This window comes from Convolutriloba macropyga, chromosome 7 (assembly GCF_964194025.1).
Source record: "Convolutriloba macropyga chromosome 7, txConMacr16.3, whole genome shotgun sequence".
Taxonomy (NCBI): domain Eukaryota; kingdom Metazoa; phylum Xenacoelomorpha; order Acoela; family Convolutidae; genus Convolutriloba; species Convolutriloba macropyga.
In genome coordinates this window covers 53,232,190-53,247,343 of record NC_134474.1, presented here as the reverse complement: position 1 = coordinate 53,247,343, position 15,154 = coordinate 53,232,190, and the positions used below count along the sequence as shown (strand labels likewise).

The 15,154-nt window shown below is 37.5% G+C and overlaps 1 protein-coding gene across 1 annotated transcript in view; it reads left to right on the top strand.

Annotated features, from left to right (window-relative positions):
* The window catches only part of LOC142343155 (erythroid differentiation-related factor 1-like), a 75,088-nt gene that overhangs the window by 28,184 nt on the left and 31,750 nt on the right, over positions 1-15,154 (top strand). The window contains exons 9-10 of the mRNA XM_075394851.1: positions 7,333-7,723; positions 8,114-8,577. Of these exons, the coding sequence (XP_075250966.1) occupies positions 7,333-7,723; positions 8,114-8,577 (855 nt within the window). The remainder of the gene's footprint in view (positions 1-7,332; positions 7,724-8,113; positions 8,578-15,154) is intronic.

Below are 15,154 nucleotides of genomic sequence, written 5' to 3'. Positions count from 1 at the left end.
TCTGAGATGCCAGAAATTAGTGTATTTTAAGCCATATCGGAGAAAGATGAACTTATTTCTAGAAAATGGTCAAAAACTGAAAACACGAAAGTGAACCTGAAAAACGACCAAGTTAGAGCCGAAAAAGGCCCCCAACGACCCGGGAACATTTTTCTGGACGCACAAACTAAGCCTCAGGTGCAACGAAGGATTCAAACTAGGCCCCAGGAGGAAAAATTCTGAGGCCGATTGGCTAAAAGTACTGCGGACTTGAAATAGCGGAAATGGGACCCCTAAAAATGACCTCAATTTTGGATCAAACAGTCAGTTTTCCGCCTCCTAATGATCAACAGTTAGTCGCCCATTTTCAAAACAAGCTCATACGTGAATAATTTAGCTTATAAACCGGACGCAAGAATTATACGTGAAGTTATCATTCACAGTTGCGGATGAATTAAAGGAGTGACAAATGTCACCAGAAAGTTAAAGTGATCGCCAATCTTATCCACTCGTCAGAATAAGCCCACGCTTAGCCTTCTTTATAATTCTTTGCCCTTTTTTTTAAATTTGAAATCCCCAAAACAAGTTATTAGCTTCTGAATTGACCACGCACTAGGGGCCAAAATGCATATTAGAAACTTATTACAACTCACCATAACAAAGACACAACTGTCAGTTCCGACGGGCTGCGGAAGCATCCAGAAACTCCATAACAGTCTGGGGCCTTGGCTGATGCTCCTCATCGGTCAACTCAGACCGACAGTGTTGACATCCATTAAAGAACTTACAGATGAAGTCGGGAGGTCTCGGCCCCTTTCCTCTTCCTGCTGAGCTGTTTGCTTGTTGCAGCAGTCAGACTAGCCTCCAAATCATTATCAAGTTTGAATAATACTTTTACATGCATTATAACGGGAGCCTCTGCATAATAGTCTTCAAAATCCAACCCACCGTTTTCTGTACATTTCTTGACGATTACTCGATAATCTAATTTTCAACAAACGTACGAGACGAGCGTGGCCATGAAGATGGGTCTCTTTTGCAATGACGCCAAACTTTTAACCAATTCTAAACGAATCAATTACTCGCCTGGCAGGAGACTTCATCCTCACGTCTATGGCTTCAAAACCTGCAACAAACGACCAGCATTTTCTTCGGCGACTTACTTCAGGCGCAGTAATGACGGCAAAGGATTGTAAAAATTTAACAATTGATTGATTTGTTGAACGGGCAAACAGAAGTTTTCCCGCTCTCGCTTTCGTTGCAGTAAGCCAAAGTTTTGGCGCGGAAATAACTTTAGCAATTGGTTCCCCTCCCCCCATCCGATACGTCAATGGTAAACACCCCGATGACGCCGCTAAACAAGCTGTACTCGCGATGACCAAATTTGACGGTTATTCGAAAAATAGCTCAGTACGAGGGAGGTCGATGGAAACTGTTTCCGAGTCAACAATTCCGGTCAAACCATCACTGGTGTTCTTTGCTATAACGCTTCTACGATCCTCGTTTATGAAACGTCTCCTGGATTACAACTCTCTAAAGAATCGCTCCATCGAAAAATACGGTCCGAATTGGGACCTCTGACCGCAAATGCTTCAGTTGGGAATCTTCACCAAATTGGTAATCATCACGAACTTCCAGTTTCTTCACACCAAAGGACTTAAAACTTCCGGATTTGGCACGTGCTAATATATCGCTCGTTGAAACAAATTATGAACCCAGAGAAAAGACCGTTGAATAAATAATTAACATTTATATAAGGGTACAGACTGCATTTACATTCAAACTAAACTCACAAAGTTAATAAGTTAGCGCTGTTCCGAACATGCGTAGAACTCATGCAATAAGAAAGACTGACTTTCAATCTGAGCATTGAGGTGATAAGCTAACCACAAATACGAAACGCTGTATTAACCTGTTAAATTAAAACAACCCACAGCCAAAAAGGACTTGTTACACATTATCTCAGTAATTAAGCAATGTGTTCTTCATATAGCTTATGCAAAGTGAGCAACGTCTATACTGAACTTTTGCACTTCATGAGGCATAAAATGGAATCTAGTCCTCTAATTTGGAATAATCACTAAACAAACAAACTGCTACGCTGACTGACTTCGGCAAATACCCGAACTGATATTTAAATGAAACGGGGAAGAGGACGTCCCCAATCAACAATTAAACCAGCGAACCAATCAAACCACTCCCTGAGTTTTCTGTTTATCTCCAACCACACAGAATGCAACTAAATACAGTAACAAGTAAAAACATCCAGCTCAATACAAGTTGAGCGGAATCCGAATCTTTTTGAATTGGATAGTCAGATCTGCATTGTAGTATCTTAACTTTAGTTCGAACTCCAAAAGCAGAATGAAAGGTTCCATTGGGAAAATATGTCAATACAACTTTTGAAGCTGAAACGTTAAATCACATAATTTTGTTCTGAAAAAATTACGAAAAATTGAGCTAAAATTGACAACCCATTCAACACATTTTCCCTCAAGACTGCCAAAAAATTAAGAACGAAAGCGGGTTCTGGCCCTAGTGGTCTCCCTAAGCGTAATCGTTACTGTCAGATTTTTTGCTGCTTCGACCCGTGAAGCTGGGAGAAGTATGTTTATTGACAAATACTTCAAAATCAGCAAAATTGGAAATAAATTCATACAATTCTAGCGCAAGTATTTACCATAAAACACATCTACTTTTAGCACATCTTTACATGTACTTTTAGCACATCTTGCTTCTCTCATGATGAAAACACCAATTTGTTCAATTATTTCTTCTTCTCAGTTTCTGAAATTATTAAGGAAGAGACACCAACCAAATTTGAAGCACTTTTTAAAGGAATTATGGTGCAGAAGGAATCGCGTATTTGGCTCGCAGAAAAGTTTTTTAACGTAGAATTCTTAGTTCCTTTCCCGCAGTGAGATTTCGTAATGAAAAAACAAATTGAAGATATGTTGAAAAAACTGGCAACTATGTCGATAGAACCGTCAATTTTAGGCCTAGTTATTTTCTCAGAGGCATTTAACTCATCTAATAAACCTTTCAACTTAGATTGGATGCTCTCAAAAATCAATAATTAAGCAGATGCAGCCGAAAACTAAGTGAAACATATGCGCTGATTTACCGCTAAATAATCCCGCAGAAGAAATTGTACAAAGAAACAACGTGCAGTGCCAATAGCGGGCAGCGGTTGCTGGAATAGCACGTTTTGGATCGCTTAGAGTTTCAATGGCTAGCTCAGAAGGATGTGGAATGACGGGATTGTTTGGAAAATGCCAAAATTACAGACGCAAAAATGCAAAAATTATTGCACGACTTTACGATTACACATCCGTCCTTACTGATTTTGTACCCGCAGTTGAGTCAGCGAGCTATGAAAAATTCTTTATTTCGAACAAAATAGCTAAAATCTCGGAAATCCATCACAAGATTAACAAAATAAAAACTGGTAAGTAGTACAAAATCGCAAATTGTCCGTCTTCTACGAGATTGTACACTATTGATATTTTCAATTGAACATTTAAACTTTAACTTTGACACTGTAGCTTTATTGTTATCAATTTGATACGCCGATATCAAAAGTTACCGTTCAGCTTTATATGTCTATAGTATAAACTTGTTAAATTCCATAACCATCTTGTTGCATAAACGACTACCAATGTCTTTAGTACCTCAAGAATCATTATTAGCGGTGTTGTATCCGCTCATGATAGCCAGAAACATTCAACTGATCGTTTGTCATCGGCAATACCCATGAAGGCTCACATGTCATTCCTTGATGCCAAACTTGTTTACGAAATCGCCCCCGTCAAACAAAGACTACTTTTAACGTTAGCCATTCACCTTGCATCTCTTGAAACGGCATTCCATGTCTACAGTGCGCACTTCATCCCAATGCCCCAACAGGATCCTGAATAAAACTTTCAATGGATCACCGAAGGTCCATACTTGGCATTTTCGCAGGATTCCACGGAAATGACTAAGCTGACTCAACAACTTGATTATTGTCTATGATCTTCAACTTATTGTAAATGTCACAAAACTATCGAGTCTCACCTAGCAAAATCGCCTTGCTTATTAACACTCTATTTCCCCACCCCAGTTGTCGCACTATCAGTATGCCAAACAGAAAAAGGTTTGCTTCAAACGCCTGAAACTGCCAGAAATCTCGGTTACGGCATTTGGCTAGTTATGAGCGCAAAGCCGTTTACTCGGAGAGAATACAGTTTGAAGGATGCGAAGAGAAGGAGGAATGTCTGTAACAACTCTCCAATGTGGAATCCAATTGATCAGCAAAAACATAAATCCGACTGGGTCTCACGAGTTGCCAGACAAATCCAGGCACTCGAATCGATGTTAAACTTGCTGACCCTCTTCAGTACTAATCTCATCGTTACGTGAAATTGAGAAGCTCTTTTTTTACGTCAAAAATGGACGGTAATTTTGAATTGTTTTAAGAATTATGAGCAGAAATGATCAGTACTTTTCATAATTTGATAACAGGCCGATTCAGACAAAATAGCAGCTCATTTTCCCTCAAAATGCAACTCCTAAAGCCGAAGTCAGGGTCGAGAAAATTGAATAATCAACTCATCCAAGAAATAAAAACTCGACACCTAAACACGTATCAGGGCATTTAGTAGCTGACATATTTCAACCATCAAAACCATTTCGATCGCTCAATCGATCTAAATCAACTTGCTCAGATTCTTCCCATGCGATCCTGTCAAAATCTCTATACGGATTACACTGAAGAAGAGGAAAACGCGACAGAAATTTAAGGGTGGCCCTTATTAAAACTGTGCGCCCCTTTTGAAATTTATGTCTATATTTTTTTTAAACGTGGGTAGTATAACGTCCTAAAGTAAGTGTCATATACTAATGGATATATCTTTTCCCCTTTCCTACTAATCCTTTTATATAGTGCTAAATCTTTTATAATCTCAAGGCCAAATATAGATTTAATTTTTGTGCCTTATTAAGATGAGAAATTGTATATTTACTTTAATATCCTGTAAACATTCTCAAGTATATTTATTATCAAAACCTTTTTACATCGTACAGTTCTCTATGCTCACTTTATTTTTCCGGCACGGACAACACGCGCCAGAGGTTTTAGTTATCTGGAGTTAGTCTTGATATATTTGTTCAGTGATTACTCAAATGTAAATACGGGCCCCGGGTCTCTAAAACGTAATAATCTGGAGAACAACCAAAAATTGTTAAGCTAAAGATCAGCCGCCAGAAAATTCAGTTGTAGATTGAAATCTTTTCTTTTCAACCAGAAGACTAATTTAGCTGTCGACCCTTAGAATTGAAAACTCAAGCCGCTCTGGCCGTGGGAATATTGGCGAAAAGAATAATTTATGTAACAATACTATATTACTAAGTATTTAAATAATTCAGCGAGATAAATCACTTCACCAAATTCGTTGCATTAATATAGCTGGACAAATTCACATTACATGGGGAGATTTGTGGTTGAAATGAGTTTTTGTAGCAGTTTGGGTTGTCTTTTGTTTTGAATGTTATTAGTTTTGAGTTGTTTTGTTCAATAAAATTGGGCATTTTTAAGCAATTTTTTCCCTTTTTGTCTGTTTGTTAATTTATGCTTCTCGCTGTAGTTTTTCATGATCAATTTTTAATTAGAAGCTATTCTACCTAACCTTGGCAGTTGGCTAAATATGGCACTTATCACTTTTTTTTTCAATTTTCCGGTTTTTTTGAATATTTCTCTGCCGGGTGGTTGGTGGGTGACTGATCCAGCAAAAGATTTAATTCATTTTTGCCGAATTGTGACTTGAAGGCCAGGCAAGGCATTTTTCACTGAAATAAATTTTCACAATTTTTTTTCAGATTGTTTGTTCTTTGCAATTTATAATTGTTTGTCAGAATTTCTGTCAACTACTGCGTGGGCTACTACTGATCTGAAGGAGATGAATCAAGATACTTTGCGAACCGATTTAGTTGGATTATCTGCCAATTGTTATCGTTTTGCAAACTATCTGTGTTTGTCAAGACCTAGTTTTTTGGATCAGCAACCTTTTTGCAGATGCTATATGTTTTCTCAGCTTCTTTTCGGATGTTTTTTTACCTGTTTAATTGCTCTCAAACGAAGTTTGTAGAAGTTATATTAGTCCTTTTGGTCTTTTTGATACGATTTTTCGCTTGACCGATTTTTCGTCTGACCCATTTGACTTCGCGTCCTTAAAAACGGGGTGAACAGTTAGCGCCCAGCGGGCATTAAGTTTCCTTAGAAGCCCTTAGCCGCGTTTACTAGCCCTGCAAGTGCTTAGTGTGGTGAAGCTACCGGCAAGGACGCAGTTTTTGAGCCAAAAATGTTGCACAAAAAACAAACACTGAAACTTTAAGTTAATTTAAAGAAATTCTTTAAGGTCATAGGAACTCATACGTGTAACAAAGGTCCCTAGTGAAAAGGATTCCGCAGAATGAATTTTAAAAACTTTTTTTAATGCGTTGCTGAATAGTTTTCGGAGCGACATTGATAACTTTTTCAACGCATATCTGTATCTGTTTCTGTCTATATTATACAATACGCAAATCTATTTTTTGCAGCTATTCCGGCAATCTGCCGGCCATGTTATTACATATTGCGTATGCCAAAGTTGGGTAAAATGTCATGTAATCAGAAAGTAGTACTCTTGCTACCAAAATCTTATGTTAAGTAATTAACTAACCAATTTACTCAATTTAAGCGGTTTTATATTTGATTTGCTCAATTAAAGAGGTCTCACTCACTTTAATAAACTTTGGGACATTTGCGTGATTAGATTTTGATCGTACGTGACCGACTCAATAAAATGACTTTTACGTTTTTAACTTTAAGTTAATTTGAATTAGTTTAAGGTCATACTGATATCTGTATCTGTTTCTGTCTATATTATACAATACACAAGTCTATTTCTTTCGCAGCTATTCCGGCAATCTGCCGGCTATGTTATTGCATATTGGGTATGCTAAAATTGGGTAAAATGTCATGTAATCGGAAAGTAGTACTCTTGCTACCAAAATCTTATTTATGTTAAGTAATTAACTAACCAATTTACTCAATTTAAGCGGTTTTGTTTTTGATTTACTCAATTAAAGAGGTCTCACTCACTCTAACAAACTTTAGGACATTTGCGTGATTAGATTTTGATCGTACGTGACTGACTCAATAAAATGACTTTTACAGCTAGATCCTCAGATCCTCCCTGCATACACGCTTAAGCAGACTACTTAAGAGCACCACCGTACGTTGTTTGAGAGCTGATACGTGCCATTAATATCAGATGGACCTCGCATATTGGGTCATCTCAATTTGCCCTTAAATAGGATTTTGATATGATGCAGGAAGCGATGACAGCGAAAGTGTGGACGATCTGGGATCCGAATGCGAGGAGAGTTTCAATACTGAGATGACGGATGACAGTAGCGTACCATCCAGCAGATCTAGTCCCAGCAGTACCACCTCCAAGCGAGAGGATCGAGAAGATTCCTCGACGTCAACGCGTTCGAAGGGATCCAATTCTCCTACTGGTACCAGTGATGGTTCCGATGTGTACAAAGGTGTCTCAATAGATCGTAAATCTCTCCTCAAATCAGATAGAAATTTGCTGAAGGAGCATAGGAAAGCACATGAGTATTCCCACCTAGACTTGACCATTGAAGAGAGGTGTCGGTCTGCTCTGGAGTATACGCTCAAGTGTTTCCAGTTCTTGGAGAGTTACAAGTTTGAACACAAGTAACTACAGTTTTAATAATGCTTTTCTCAAAACATTGAGAGTCGTCTGAGGCTGCTGTACAGGTTGCTGGGTAGCTGCGGTTGCCGGTTTTGCCAAAAAAATAATATGCAACTGTTCTCTTCACTGCAACACAGCATTCAGTTTCTTAGTAAAAAGTTAATGCAGATGTTTTCAGCAGAAGTTGTGACTCGAAATTTACGAACAAATAGTTGAATGTTGAAAATTTTGCAACTTCACTGATTATTTATTTGATCCATTTCTAAAAAGAACGGTAGTGACTAAAATATAATCTTTTCTCACAAATTTCCCAATAACGCAATCAGATTCTTAATGGAGATATGTTTGTGAAGTCTCAATGAAGTAATTATTTTGGGTTTGACGTGCTGCAGGACAAGTGATACGCCATCAGATGAAACTGAGACTTCTTTGATCTCAGTAAATTCCACCACATCCTGGAAGAAGAGCATCAAGTGCAGTCTCCAGTACAAATTGGCTGTCATCCTCTCCACTTTCGGTTTACAGTGCTTCGACACTGGAAAATACGGACGTGCGTACCGCTATCTCAAATTAGCTTTGGCAGCCTGCTGCTCGATAAGTCAACAACCAACTCCAGAGCTCAAACAGGATGAGAAGCTACCACCAGGGGATGCCACCTCTTGTGAGGAAGACGTGAAAAGTGGATCTCTGTTGATTGGGAAGATTCTGCAGCTGATTGGAGATGTATTCGTGTTTTTTGCCAACTGTGCCGCTAGTCCTGAGCAGACTGAGTTGCACACCGAGGAGGGACTGAAAGGACACACCGCGATAGAGTTGCAACTGTCCTGCTTCTTGACGCCAAACAACAACCAACTCTGTTAGTATCAACACAACTAGGCCCAGATGATCCATGTTCCAGCTTTTGGCCTAATTTAGAAGCTGTTTTCGCCATTTGTTTTGTGAGTGCCCGGTCTCTGTCAGGTCAAAGCCATATGGACAGCTTTATCTTTTGGTTCCGGCATTTTTTGCAAAAAGTAATTATTCAACTTTTCTGCTGTCTAGGAATTTGTTGGCCTCGGTAGATGTCTTTGTCCCAAAAATTGTCTCCATGATGTCTAGCTTTCCAAAAGCTAGAGATTCTGTTAATCAAGTATTGATCTCAATATAAACGTGCAGAGTGTAAGATCGCTTGGATGAAACGTTTGAGTCCCTTTGAAAAATGTTGATTCCCAAGTATGTTTGTTTTTTAAATATATAATTCGGTTTACCTACATGCACAGACAGATAAACTTTCGTTCGGAACAGTCGCTTCTTTCTCTGACGGCATCTAACGGGAAAACAATCAAATTCATCGTAAACAAACCTTGACATCTTATCAAATAATTTGAACTTATGCAATTTTTTTTAGAGTTCCCAAGAAGAAACAATTGTAATCCGACAATTCTCTCCATCATTACACTCAGATCTTGTGAACAAAACCTGAACCATTGCGATTCGCGAGGAACTCACTTTCAGGATGCTAAATAAGCAAGAAATGTACAAAATTTACGTTGAAATTTCACCGAAACTACAAGAAAAATAATTTTATTAATTGCTCTCAAACGAAGTTTGTAGCAATTATATTAGTCCTGTGGTCTTTTTCAATGCGCTTTTTCACTTGACGAACTTTTCGTTGACTTTTCGTCCTCGAAAATGGGTTGAACAGGTTGTTGCTCGGATGGCGTTAATGGCCGAGCAGAGCTCTCTCAGAGCCTTACGCCTTGCTAATCTAATTATTCGATTCACCGAAGCTGTTTTGAGGAGGCAGATTTCAAAGTGTGAAGGGCGGTTCCTAGTCTTAAAAATTTGACCCCCCACACCACTGTCAACCCTTGCGATTGGACCCCCTCTCATCCAGTTTTCCCACAACCATGCCTCCATTGCTGTAGCTCCAACTCCGCTCACACTCCCTATTGCTAGCATCACTAAGCCCCAGCTACTAACGAGGCCAACCGCTCGCCAGTCGTTTGAGAGCAATTCGCGCGACGTTAATCGGTTATGTTTAATATTATTAAGGCGCTCTCCGTTTTTATTTTGCTTTACCTTTTGATCACGTTTTTCGTTTTACATAAGTCACGATTTTCACGTTTGATTTCTGACTTACTTCACTCACTGTTTCAACTGAATGGATTTTAAACTTTTTCAGGCATTGAATTACGCAATGTGGTGAATTCTGTCAAAGTCAAAAGAGCGAAATCAAATGAACGGGATAAACCTATAAAGACCGGTCATTAAGTCAGTGAGAATTAGGTTATCAAAGGTTATCTTGCTAGCTGAAATTGGTATTAAGCTTATTAGTTTTGAGTTTGGAAGCTGAATTAAGTGTAGTTCTGGAGTCTAACTGAAACTGCATTCCAAATTAGAACACTTTCAAAAAACAGAAAACACTGAAAAACAAAAAAAAATCGGTCCATTGGTCTTCTTTTTAATAGCCGCGTCATCAATTCTAGGCGGCTAATATAGCGCTCTTAATTTTTTTTCTTTTACTTCGTCTAGCATTTTTGTTTCGTCTTACCCTGACTTCTTAGAATTGACTTTTTCAATGACTTCAGTGACTTCTATTGCTTTGCAGTTAAAATTTGTATTGGTGACGTGATTTCTGCTTTTGGGTCAATTGCGTGACTTATCGCACTCAAAAATTGATTTCTGAACTCACTTATGGAACTTTAAATTTCGTGAACATTTACTAATTGAAGGTCAATAGTGTGCATCTAAGGAGTGCCACACTTATGTGCCCTAATTCCTGAGTAATAGAGTAGTGAGTTTTAATATTAAATATTAATTTTGAAAAAACTCCATTAGGGCTCTTTCCTTGTAGAGCAAATGTGTCTCATAATAATGACAGTCCGATTTTTACCCAAAAAGTCTAGTTGTCTATTAAGAAGCTGATGATCGGTCTGTCAATCTTATTTCTTTAGTTGTTTCAATTCATGATAGGCCACAAGCGTCTATCGCGGCTATTTTCCGGCAAATTGCCGGCTATGTTTTTTTCTATTTCAATCCCAATGTGCGTCAAGGGCGGCTATTTTCTGGCAATCTGCCGGCTATGTTTCAAAATATTGTTACCAACTTTGCAGACCAAGTGCTTAACAACGATCTGGTAGGTGACGTGCAGCAAAACAATGATCAGAAGGCTGACGCATCAACCCAAACTGACGATGCAGAACGAGTGAGATTTCCTAAAAACTGAATTGAAACAGAAAAATTTTTGCACACGGGAGCAGCATAGTAATTAGAACATGACGCCTCAATCAACATTGATATTGTTTTCATGGATACAGGGTTTAGACTATGATAGAAAAATTGGAAGTTGTTCAAGAATACGAAAAAACCCTATAATTTTATTACAAGACCTCAGCAATAATGTATTATAATAGTGAAAACGCCGAAGCCAATTTTGGAGAAAAGTTGCAGCTGATTGACATATGTAAAAAAAATAATCCCGAATCCTTTGTGTTATATAAGATACAACCTATGAATGGATCGATAAATTCCTTGCACTACCCCATGAAACGTTCGAAAACGGTAATCAGTTAAAAATTTTGCCATTAAATGTCGATGTTGCTATAAATTTTGCTATAAATTCTGGTGACAATAATGGCTATAATTACTTTTATTTTGACAATGTACCCTCTAATCACAAACATGGGTTGCTGAAAAACTGGCTCTTATCGCGGCTCCTTTTATCCTGTAAAGAATTTGTAGCCCTAACAACTCAATCTTCTGTTGCTGCTGCTACTAATAACCCACAACCTAGGTCTACTTATAAAACTCCTCGTGCAAACTTTAATAATGTCAATAGATATCAACCTTTCTAGAAAGGTGTGCATTTCCGACATGCTAATCAAAACTATCCAATGTAGTATTGTTCTTGTTATTACAATACCGCGAACGAGGTATATAATTCGGGTAAATTTTTTTATTCTGTTCTGATGAGTCATCATTGTGGCTTAGCTCGGCCAGGGTTAAGATTCTTTGTCTTTCTTAATGCCCTGAATTTCCCGCCGCTGTAATAGAAGAAAAATCTAAGCTAACAAAATGTTTCATCATTGAACCTAATCAAATGCTTGAAGTTTTTCGAAATTTTTTCGAGTCCCAGTTACACTAACCGAGAGAAAGTTCATAAAGATAAATCACATTTAACAAGATGAAGAAATTTGGTAAAACTAAAGAACTAGAAAACAAATGCAATATTCTTCTGAAAGAAAACGATTACAATATCTTCAAAAACTTGAAGCAGCGTATGACAGTTTTCGAAGAGGGATTTTAAAGAGGTGTTTAAGTCTCTACTCTCTTTCATCAACAACTCCATAGAACGTTGGAATTTAGTGAATGAAATCCGTAACTCACCCAAAATCAAGACAAAAACACTCAAAACGTCTAGGAAGATTTTGTAAACGAGCCAAAAAAATTTACCAGCCTAGTAAATTATCGATTCTGATGTGAGTCCTTCACATCACAGAAAACATCTCCGAAAGAAATCGCGACATTACTGAGCAAGAATATCCGTAGAATTAATGAACTAGGCAAACGGATACCTCAACTGCCGTCGCTTACTCCTCCATGGGCTTTGAAGGACGCCGCATCAGTTGTTAGCAAACTTCTCTGCTTCATAATAAACTATTGCTTTTTAAGATGGACCTTTTCAGAAATGCTGAAAACTGCTCAGTATTGATGAGTTCTTGAACAAATATGAGCTACTGAGTCGAAGCAAACTCGGTTTAAGGAAAAAGAGCACAACAACTGAACTAATGCATTAGCGCGCACAACCGCACTTAAGATATCACACTGTCTAAAACAATTTTTGGTTCAGCTGTCTTCTCGGATTCGTCAAAGCTTTTTCTATTGACAATAAATTTTTGTTCACAAATAATTGGATTTAATAAAAAAAAATATTATTCACTGATAGTCTCCTTTCACTGAGAGGATAAAGAGAACTTGCAAATAACACTGTGTCCGGCGAAATTGTAGAAGGATTCCCCAAGGAACGGTACTTGGACCTTTAATTTTTTAATTTGTACATAAATGACATGGTACAACACCTTGAAAAAGCAGGTGAACTTGTCCAGTATGCGAACGACTCGATGTTAGTTACAACATCAACAGAAGAAAAGAAGAAATAATGAGCAATAATAATCTTGAGCAAAACGTTCATGCTGTCAAAGTACTTTCGCAGCCTGAAGTTACAAAAGGGGGTAAAAGGATGTACCTATGTATTAACATTAGGTATAGCCCATTTTCCCTCAAATTCCAAGGATGTACCTCAAATCATGATACTCAAGCTGTTCACACGAAGGGGATTAGCAAGATAATCCCTCAATAGCAAAATAGTAAGGTCAATCAACCATTCCCATATTACACTTTACTAATGTAAAATTCCAGAGATGTACCTCACGGCAAGATACCCAAGCTGTTCACACGAATGCGATTAGTTAGTTAATGTTTTAATATTAAACTAGATAGGATGACTTTATTTACACTTATGTACGACTTACGTGGTTTTCAAAAATTTACCTCACAGCATAATACCCGTGCTGTTCACACGAAGGGGATTAGCAGGATAGTGCCTTAACAACAAACTAATAAGGTCATTTACCCGTTCCGTTATTACACTTTACTAATGTCAAATTCCAGAGATGTACCTCACAGCTTGATACCCAAGCTGTTCACATGAAGGGAGTTAGCAAGATAATCCCTTAAAAAAATATCCCGCGTAGATAGAATATACCCGATTCTTGCCAAATACAGCCAATTCTTGGCAAACAAATACTTAATTCTTTCTAACAAATACCCAATTCTTGCCAAAAAATACACAATTCTTGGCAAGAAATACCCAATTCTTGCTAAAAAGTACCCAGTTTTTGACAAAATTACCCAATTACTGCCAAAAATACCCACTTTTTGCTTAAAAAAATACCCAATTCTGGCCAGAAATACCCAATTCTTGTCAAAAAATTTTCTTGATTAAAAATAATTCCTGAAAAAAACCCAATTTTTGGCAAAAAGTGCCCACTTGCTAAAAAAAATACCCAATTCTTGCTAAAAAATACCCAATTCTTGCCAAAAAATAACCAATTATTGCCAAAAATTACCCAATTATTGCCAAAAATTGCAAAAAATACCCAATTCTTGCTACAACTACCAAACTGTTGCGAAGAAATACCTAATTCTTGAAAAAAAAACACCCAATTCATGCCACAAAATACCCAATATTAAATTAGATAGGATGACTTTATTTACACTTATGTACGACTTACGTGGTTTTCAAAAATTTAATTCACAGCATAATACCCGTGCTGTTCACACGAAGGGGATTAGCAGGATAGTGCCTTAACAACAAACTAATAAGGTCATTTACCCGTTCCGTTAATACACTTTACTAATGTCAAATTCCAGAGATGTACCTCACAGCATGATACCCAAGCTGTTCACACTAAGGGGATTAGCAAGATAATACCTTAATGAAAATATCCCGCGCAGATAAAAAATACCCGATTCGTGCCAAATACAGCCAATTCTTGGCAAAAATACTTAATTCTTTCTAGCAAATACCCAAGTCTTGCCAAAAAATACACAATTCTTGGCAAGAAATACCCAATTCTTGCTAAAAAGTACCCAGTTTTTGACAAAAATACCCAATTATTACCAAAAATACCCAGTTATTGCCAAAATTACCCAATTAATGCCAAAAAATACTCACTTTTTGCTTAAAAAATACCCAATTCTGGCCAGAAAAACCCAATTCTTGTCAAAAAATTTTCTTGATTGAAAATAATTCCTGAAAAAAAACCCAATTCTTGGCAAAAAGTGCCCACTTGCTAAAAAAATACCCATTTCTTGCTAAAAATACCCAATTCTTGCCAAAAATTAACCAATTATTGCCAAAAATTACCCAATTATTGCCAAAAATTGCAAAAAATACCCAATTCTTGCTACAACTACCAAATTGTTGGTATTTACACTTATGTACGACTTACGTGGTATTCAAAAATTTACCTCACAGCATAATACCCGTGCTGTTCACACGAAGGGGATTAGCAGGATAGTGCCTTAACAACAATTTAATAAGGTCATTTACCGGTTCCGTTATTACACTTTACTATTGTCAAATTCCAGAGATGTACCTCACAGCATGATACCCAAGCTGTTCACATGAAGGGAGTTAGCAAGATGATCCCTTAATAAAATATCCCGCGTAGATAGAATATACCCGATTCTTGCCAAATACAGCCAATTCTTGGCAAAAAAATACTTAATTCTTTCTAACAACTACCCAATTCTTGCCAAAAAAATACACAATACTTGGCAAAAAATGCCCAGTTCTTGCTAGAAAGTACCCAGTTTTTGACAAAAATACCCAATGATTACCGAAAATACCCAGTTGTTGCCAAAATTACCCAATTATTGCCAAAAAA